Below are 9,424 nucleotides of genomic sequence, written 5' to 3'. Positions count from 1 at the left end.
CTGCACAAAATACAATAGTTATAAACACAATAAGCAGTCCTAATATTAGAACAGAAAGTGGGACAGCATCTGTAAGGGACCGCAGGATGGTGTCTGCGGTATTGGCAGTAGGAGAAGAAGTTGTTACAACTACAAAACTGGCATGAGTTGGTAGGGCAGGGCTGTTTATTAAACCTGGACACAAAACTTCACTGTTTAGGGATTTTAATTCTTTTTTTGCTAGGTGTCCTGGAGATTTACAAAAAATATCACCCATCATGGCATTCTTACTCAGTTTTTGTATCCATTTTTGCAGCCCAACTGAATCGCAAGTACAGTCCCAGGGGTTGTCTTCAAGTTCAATTTGTACCAGCCTATCCAGTTCATCCAAGACATTGCTCACAGGCAAATGAGCAAACTGGTTTGTTTTCAGATTTAATCTAGTGAGAGGAACACCTGAAAAGATATGGGGTGGCAAAGCCTGCAAAAGGTTGTTATTTAAGTAGAGAACTTTCAGTTTTGGCATTGCATTAAATGTCCCTGGCAAAACTTCTTTGATGGCATTATATTCAAGGTACAAGTACTCAAGGTGCTGAAGGCCAAGGAACAGATTTTGACTTAGCTTTGTAAGGTGATTCCCATTGAGATACAATTTCTGCAGTCTAGTCAGGTTCATAAAGGAACCTTCCTCAAGTATTTCAATGCGATTGTTCCCCAGGTGAAGCATTTCCAGGCTGGCATAGTCCACAAGATCTGATTTCAGTAATGTCTGAATAATGTTTCCAGCTAGAATAAGCTTTTTAGGATTTGGAGGAGGGGGTCCTAAATCAGACAAACTTTCAATATTTCGCTCCTGGCAGTGCATAAGAACTCCTGAGAGCATATGGCTGGTGCAGTGACAGGGGATGGGACAATAGATTCCTGGAAACTGTGTAGTAGGCTTTGAAGTATGAAGCACTAAAATTGGTTCTTTAGTAGGAGCTTTCAGGAGAGGAATCACCTTAGTCGATAGGTGACTATCACTGACAGAAGTGGTTACGACCAAGGGCAGTGACCCTGAAGGATCTTCAAGTTCATTGACAGGATGAGTGGGACATAGTGATTCTTTTTTCAACCGGCTTAAGATGCTGCCTTTGATAACTGGAGGACTATTGCATACAACATCACCTATTATTGACTGAGGAGGCATGTTTTCTAGCCATATCTTCAGCTGCAATAAATCACAGTTACAGGCCCATTTATTGTCTTCCAACTGAAGGTCTAGTATTCTACCAATGTGTTCCAAAAAGCCAACATAGGGCAGTGTCTGTAACTGGTTTCCACGCAGATCTAAATGGGTCAATGGCACAAACCGAAATACGTTTGGAGGAAGATACTCAATGGCATTATCATTCAAAATAAGCACTTTAAGCCTGTTGAGCTTGCTAAAGGCACTTGCTTCAATCACTGTGATGAAATTGTTGTCTGCTTGAAGAAACTCCAAATTTTCCAATCCATTAAATGTATCTTCTTTAAGTGTTTCTAAAGAATTGTGATTGATATGAAGTTGCTTAAGAAGGCTGAGACCATTGAAAGCCCCAGGCTCAATATCTGCAATATTGTTAAAACCAAGATGTAGAGAGATAGCATTAACAAGGCCAGCAAAATCATTCACATGTAACATACTCAGACCATTGTTTAACAGATTAAGATGGAAAGGCCTTGATGGTGGGACATTTATTTCTGATACCATCTTGATGCCTCTTTCTTCACAGTTTATAATCATGGTATCATCCTTTTCTTCACAGGAACACAAACTCTGACAAGATCCTCTGGCTGAAGAAAAAGAAGGCTGTGACTGGAAAGGATCAGATGCAACCATAACTGAATATAGAATGAAAATCCAAAGCTTCATCTTGTCCAGCAGAATCTATAAAAAAAAGAAGAAAAAAAAAAGGAAAAAGGAAAAGCAAGAGTCATGATTTCACAGGGTTTGGGTTGATTATTTGCTTGTTTTTTTCCTGGGGCAAGAGGGAAGAAAAAATATTCCTAATACTTTTGATTGAGCTGTGTCACCTTTCAAACAATATTCTATTGTGTAAAATATTTGAATTATTTTCTGATTAGAGAAAAATGTGTTTAATTTACTCAATCAACAAACAGAGTCATAAAGGGAATGCTTCAGTACTTTCATGCTGATACCCAAAATAGGAGATACTGTGTTGTCTTTATATACTGTATAGTCTGGCAGTGGACAGCAGTAATAAGTTACTGTCCCAAGCAACTTATATCAAAGCTAATATAATATTTTGGATCATTGCTTTGTGTCACTAAATAGCACTGCAAATTTTGAGAGTACCTTGCTAAGCTTAACTTAATGTTATCCAGCTGCTGAAGAGAAGAAATAAGATTCCGTTTGGTTCAACAATGTGTTGGGAGCAAAAGCCCATTCAGTCAGGATACAAGGAATCTCTCTTTGGTTCTGCATTATGTATGGAAATCAAAAGGCATTTCCTCTGTAATCCTTGTACCCACAAACTGAAAAGGAAGTAGATAAAATAATTATTTTTCTTTATTTAATGTATATGTTTTGGTTTGTGGATATTTAGTGAAAGAGGGACCACAGCAAATAGTAGTGTAATATGATTTCATATAGTATACATATCAAAAATTGTGTACACAATTAAAGTAAAAAAGAAGAGAGAACTGACAACGCAGTGCATGTCAGAAGAAATTGGTAAGCAAGGGCAAACATTTTTTGAGACTGATATTAGACTCCCTCAAATTAATATAATCATTAATTACCACCAAAGCTCTGAAATTTCTATGGCACTGACTGTGCTTTACAAATTAAAAATTAGCACCATATCATCTGTACGTTATGCAACATAGCTATCATTTTTCAAGCTGATCTTGAACTTTGTAATACCTGGTAAATGCATCATTATAGTACAGCTATGGAGTCACAAGCAAAATTTAGATGTTGAAATCAATCATTTATCATTGGTTTGAATTAATTTGTACGACACTATTTCTTTCTGTCAGGGTTGTCTAATTAGCAAGAACAATGGCAAATCTGGATATATGAGATGGAGTGAAATCACTGTTTTTAACCCTTAGTTAAGCATATCCACATTTCCTCAAAAAAAAAACTTACAATGGAGTAGATGCTTTAAAACACAGAACTTTTAAGATGTTCATGCACTATTTGTTTGAGGACTGAACTAAGCAGGATTATTAAGTAACCCATCTCGTAAAGGTCACTTGATCTTTCAAACTAAACTATTGAAACATGGAATACAGAATGTCAGTACACAAACAGCTGTGTTAATTTCTGAAAGGTTAGAGCCTTTTACAATGATCAATTCAATTACATGCATGAACATTCTTATTCTGTAGTCATATGATTTGGCACCTTTTTGGCATATTTTAAGCATGATGTACCTTTGTTATGAGAAACACCATTTCTCAAGGCTTCCCTTAGAATGGATAGCAAAGATTTACACATGCAGGCACTTAAATGCTGTGGCATGAGTATTACACACACACACACAAAAGGAACAACAGCAAATGTGTGCATAGCAAATTGCGTTTTTCTTCATTAGTAGGTGCTGATAAGTGGGACTAGTTGTGTGAGCTTAGAAGTAGTAAGTGCAATTCATAGTGAAATAAAAAAGTGTCCCTAAAAATATGAGCTTTTATCTTTGTTTCAGCAGAGCAAATAATTTTATTGCCTCATAGAACACTCTTTGTACTCCAGCTGCCTATGTTTAACACATATGCCTTTAAGTCTCTTTTCCCAAGAAGTATTGGATAAGACACAGCATGTCAAGATGTTATTTTGAAGTATGCGGAATAATTCTAGGATCATATTATGCTAGAGATTTATTCTTGCTCTACATGCACCACTATCCTTTCCAGTGACCCAAGGTAAAAAATACAAGCTTTTGACACAGATGTCAGCTTCAAACCTACTGTATGACTAATTCAACTTTATTTCTGTACACTTTTTCTCATTAGAAATTCCAGCGTCGATCTGCATCAAATTCAAACTACACTTACAAAGTCCCTGAGCAAAATTAAGTGAAAATAAAAAAAAAACCCTGACAGGCATGTTGCACTCTAGTGCATATTGAGAAATTAGGTTATAAAAATGAAAGCCCTCCTCTCAGACATGAAAGTAACAACATTTGTAACCAATTGGAAAACATTCACATATTAATCATCGTCATACTTCTGTGAGCAGCAATGCCAGAACTCTCACACACACACAAATATAGACACACAATAAAAAATTAATAGGAGAGTAATATTCTTTTTTCCCTTTCCCAGGTTTTATTCTTTTTTTCTTAACACTCAGAAATATGTAATGAAGTCCTCAGTGGGCTACTATTGTAAAATAAAAAATGCTTTCATGTAGCAGATGATTAACATTTAGTTGAAAGAATTCACAACAAAATAAAATTTATTTTAAAAGACTTCACAAAGCTGACCTTTTTCTGTTTCATATGGGGTGAGGTTTTTCAGCAAATTCTACATGGTAACTTAAGTTTTATCATTTTACCTGCTTTCATTAAGTCACTGCTGACTGCATACTATAACTAAGCTTCATAGGAATTTAAAAAAACTAAAAAATGACACCGTCCTTTCTATGAGGCAAAGTTCAATACTTTCAGAAGAAGCCACCTTACAGCAAATATATCACATGCCTAACAAGTTATAACTGATGTGCTTTTAAAACACTGAAATAGCTTGTTTCATTATACTTGGGGTTTTATTTGTATGGTTGTTTTAATTCAGCCACTTTAAAAAAATGTATGCTGAAGATTTAAAAAGCCTCAAGCTAAAAATTGGTAATTTCTAAAAGCCTTTGGGATTGTTTATTAAATTCTGAAGGGAACAACAATCAGATGAGGCATTTAAGACCACTCTTGCACTTCAGGAAATAAAAACAAACACCCATTCGTCTCCCCTCAAGGGATTAGAAAACCACGTTCCCTTAATACACACATTCTACACAGTTAGCAGTTCGAATAAATGTGCCTGCCAAACTGTTTAAAATCCAGTATAAACTACCATCATTTAACATGAAAGTTATACAAAGTCACGCAGGAAAATAAATTCAACTGGTACTGAGAAATGAAATTCTTATGTGCTAAGCTAATTAACTAAATGGAATCTTCCTTACCTGTACAGCAGTAACACTCCCTGAAACACTCAGCAATGCACAGTTGGAGCAGATGTTTCGATGCAATGCAATTTTTCCCTGTGAAAAATGTACACTTTCTTCTGTGTTTCACTTCGCTGCAAGCTCTGGTAATACTACAGCTCCATAAAGTTAAAATCCTTGTTCAGAAGACCAAGTACAAAGCATTCAATTGAAAAAATCTTCCAGGCAGCCGTGCACATCAGACCATCCTGTAAGCAGTTGTCCTTTTTCCTCAATTAAAATTCACAGCATACTTCACAGCTAGGCTGACTTTTCTGCATATAGTTAACTGTTTGCAAGCATTTGGATGCAGTAAACAAACAACATGCTCAGCAGAGCTTGACTTGATCACTAGGTTTGTCAGATTTTTAGATGCAAGCTGCTCCTGTGTTCTCTCTACTCTTTCTAGTCTTTCTTGTTAGCTCAGTTTGTTATTAGTCAGATTGCCAGGGGCTGGGAGGTAGGCGTAAATAAAGAGACTTCTTGGCTTTTGACTCAGCCTTTAAGCCCTTCCCCACCAGAGAGCTTTAATCTGCCAATGTCATTTAATACAAGATACAGCTCCACCTTGAGACAGATCAGCTCCTCCTCCTCCTGCTATTTCTCTCACCTCCTTTTTCCCTTATCTAAGTGAACCTCGGAAAGTAAAATTCAGCTAAACAGCTTTTAGTTTGCTTAAGGATTGTTAATGCCTGATTTTGCAAAACAGTAAACACCCACTGCAGCTCCTGCAGTTTGTTCTCTGGGACAGAGCTTGCGTTTAGTTTGTATCTGCAAATCCTTGCTTTAGAAACCCGAAAGCATTCCAATCCAAATACACTCCACAAAACACACCACAAGGGAAACCTTGTCCTCTGGAAAATATGTCTATCACTATGAAGTGCAGGATTACTCAAATATATAAATGAGACAGTACAGGTCTCAATCCAGTCCACACAGTGTGACTGGGGTAGGGATGAGTATGTACAGTTGTACATACTTTATTTCTGGAAAAAAAAAGAAAAGAAATTGTGGAATATTAGTGCTTATGCCTGCACAATGACTGCCATCAGTCCTTTTTAAAACTGCCCATCTTGTTCTGTAGGAAGAAGACTGGGTTGATTGTAATTGTCTGTTTTACAGATGTTAGCACAGTGTGTTGGTATCTGTCCATGTGAGACTGTATTGTATTTGCATGAAGCATTGCTTTGATAAAAACGGCCTGGTTTGGGGGAGGGCATTCTTAAAGGCATGTACCATGCTTAAGGTATTATTTTCTTTGTGCTCATAAACAACTAATTAGCAGTTACAGTAGGGCGATGGGAAAATATTTATTCCACGCAAGGAAGGTTTTCCTTATCCCTCCTGTACTGCATGGGATGGTTTTATAAGCTGCAAAATCTACTTCCTTGTTCATCCCACAGCTACAGAACCACAAAACCTTCTGGTGAGCAAGAATAGAGCTGATTTATTTACTCTCTAGAGCGTCTTGGATTACTTTACAGATTGTTTACTGCAGCCTGCAACCAGTCAGATTCCAGTGACTTCTTTTGTCCTGATAGCTCTCTAGGTGGCCTCGTTGACCTTTGAAGTAGTATTGTGACGTACTGTTCCATGTGATAAAGGCTATCAAGATCTCGTTCTGTATTTACATATACACATATATACATACATTTTTATATATAGGATTATGCATATATGTCTTGCCTTATTATAATGAGTTTTTAAATACTTAATTTTCTAAAGATAAAAAATGTAATTTAGCAAAATAGTAAAACCCTCAAAATATTCCTAAGGCACAGCAGCAATTTGATTTCCATTCATTTCAACACATCACTTATTTGACTGCATTTTGCTCCTTAAAATGAACCTCACCACTCTATCTAGACTTGCAGACATTTTACTGTTAAGGCTCAAAGGTTCTCAGTAATCTGTGACAAGCCAAATAAATCATTATACTCTTTATTAATTTTGAATTTATGGATTTTAAGTCATATTATTTCTAATATCTATGTACATTTTACATAGGCTCATGCTTCACTTGTGGTTGGCTGTTTAAGGCTATCTGTATATATAGATATTTATATCAGAAGTGAAAACAATGTAATTCTTTTCATTTAACATCCACAAGAGTAAAACCTGATCACAAAAATATTTCTAGAAATCAACTGCTAAAACTAGGACAGTGTTTCTTAATCTAACCATACCGAATTAAAAACACTGAGAAGGTTTATCAATATTTGTCATTCCACAAACTGTATATTTACCAGGTTTATAAAAATATGGCTAATAATTGGTTTTCCACCACAATTTTATGAATCATTAAGCAGATTATTATAAATAATGTGATTCTGCAAGCACATTTGCATGAACAGTGTTGAACTCATATGGAGTTTGTATCCTTATATCAAATATTCACCTTTATCAATTGCTCTGACAATTTTAACTTTTGTGAAGCTGTATAAATAAAATCTAAAACTGTCAGGCTTACTTACTTCCAAAAAGGCCTTAAGCTTCTATGTCATTCCTCTTCACCCCTTCACCAAGTACAGCATCTCCATAGAACAGAAATGAGACCATACCCCTCTAACTATATATATGTTGTGCAGAACTCTCCCACTGAGTTTTCATCCTTATCAATACATAGATGCAAAGAAATTTTTATGCTATCAAGCATGTGGATCTTGTATTAAACACTTAGAGAAAGGGTTGTGTATCATGTTTTATTAATTCTGTGCAGGTTTCTTTACTCGTATACATCCCAGAAGAAACACCTGAGCCTAAATTACATAATTTGTAAAGTTTGGTTTGACCATAAAATTTCCAGGTAGATTCTTCTTCAAGCAATTGTTTTTTTCTTAGTAATATGTTCAATCTGTTCAGGAAAATCCTGAACACTACAGGAGCACCCATAAGAAGCAGTGGGAAGCTTTCTCACACCCTTTCAGTCAAGACTTACTAGTACCACTTCTAGATTACTGCGAAGAGTGTTTTCATAAAAAGGCTGTTAATTTCAAATGTGGAAATTTGGCTTACAATTTACAGATTAGTTTACAAAATGTGAATTTTCATGGTGCCCTACTTATTTATTTGTAATTTCAGTGTTTAAAAATAACAGGAGGAATAAGGATCTGCATTTGCTATTTCAGTGGAAGAAAAAGGTCTCCTTCACCATCATTCATGACTCATCATCACTTCTCAGGCTGTGCATAAGGAGCCATTGATTCCACGCAAGGTGTAGGACCCAAATTATATATCCTTCCCTACCTGCAAGAAGCTGCTAGTCTGCATCTGCAACTCTTCACCTATATTTCTTGCAAAATGAGCCCTTTGAACTCTGTATAAGTACTGGTCTGAGAGCTTAAGATACCATACTGAAAGGAAATATTTTTCTGGAACAACTAAGTAGCATCTGAATATTCACACCTGAAAGAACCCGCTGCGGAACTCAAAACTCATATATATAGTATACATGAAGATTTCATATAGAAGGATGGTCACCAAAGCTAAGACTTAACTATGTAGAATCAGAGAACATAGAACATGAACATATATACACTCTAAACAAACAAACAAAAACCATAGTGTGACATAGCTATAATTATGGAAGCTACCATTGCCTACTATAAAGCCAATCCAGCCTTTCTCTCCCATGACAGAGAAAATTTAGAAAGATTTTCTTGAACTATAAGTTTCATGACAGTCAAAGGAACAGGAAAGAAATCAATAAGATTTGCATTAGGAAAGAGAGCATTTTATTCTGTAGGCATCCATTTGCTTAATTTGGCTACAGAACACCAACTTCCCTCACAGAACTATTGCCCCTTTTTATGTATTGGGATAGGTCTTACTCAAAACAAAAAATCTGATGAAAAAGATCTTCAATTCATAAGAAAATGGTTGAGTCAAAGGAACACATTTTTATTACTCTAATGCAGTTTCTAAGTAACTATATTAATTTAGGCCCATATGCATACACCTAATATACAAGTATACAAATCCTGGAATTATAGAATGGCTTATACTGTAAGGCACCTTAAGGATCATCTAGTTCCATACTCCCACGACCCAGCATGGGCAGAGGTTCCTTCCACTGGGCCAGGCTGATCAAAGCCAAGTTCAGCCTGGGCTTGAACACTTCCAGGGATAGGTCACCCACAACTTCTCCGAGTAACCTGTTCCAGTGCATTACACCACCCTTACAGTAAATAATATCTTCCTAATATCTAATCTAAACCTACTTTTCTTCAGTTTAAAGCTGTTGCCGTTCATGACAAC

General features: G+C 36.2%; 1 protein-coding gene across 1 annotated transcript in view; it reads right to left on the bottom strand.

Moving 5' to 3' along the window:
* The window catches only part of SLITRK6 (SLIT and NTRK-like family, member 6), a 6,453-nt gene extending 768 nt beyond the window's left edge, over positions 1-5,685 (bottom strand). The window contains exons 1-2 of the mRNA XM_009073921.1: positions 5,147-5,685; positions 2-1,888 (exon numbers count right to left, since the gene is read on the bottom strand). Coding sequence (XP_009072169.1) covers positions 2-1,873 — 1,872 coding nt within the window. The 5' untranslated portion in view covers positions 1,874-1,888; positions 5,147-5,685. The remainder of the gene's footprint in view (position 1; positions 1,889-5,146) is intronic.
* Positions 5,686-9,424: the final 3,739 nt, after the last annotated feature.

The sequence above is a fragment of the Acanthisitta chloris genome, unplaced genomic scaffold (assembly GCF_000695815.1).
Source record: "Acanthisitta chloris isolate BGI_N310 unplaced genomic scaffold, ASM69581v1 scaffold5584, whole genome shotgun sequence".
NCBI classification, from domain to species: domain Eukaryota; kingdom Metazoa; phylum Chordata; class Aves; order Passeriformes; family Acanthisittidae; genus Acanthisitta; species Acanthisitta chloris.
Note: the sequence above shows the minus strand (reverse complement) of the source record. Positions and strands in the feature narration are given on the sequence as shown.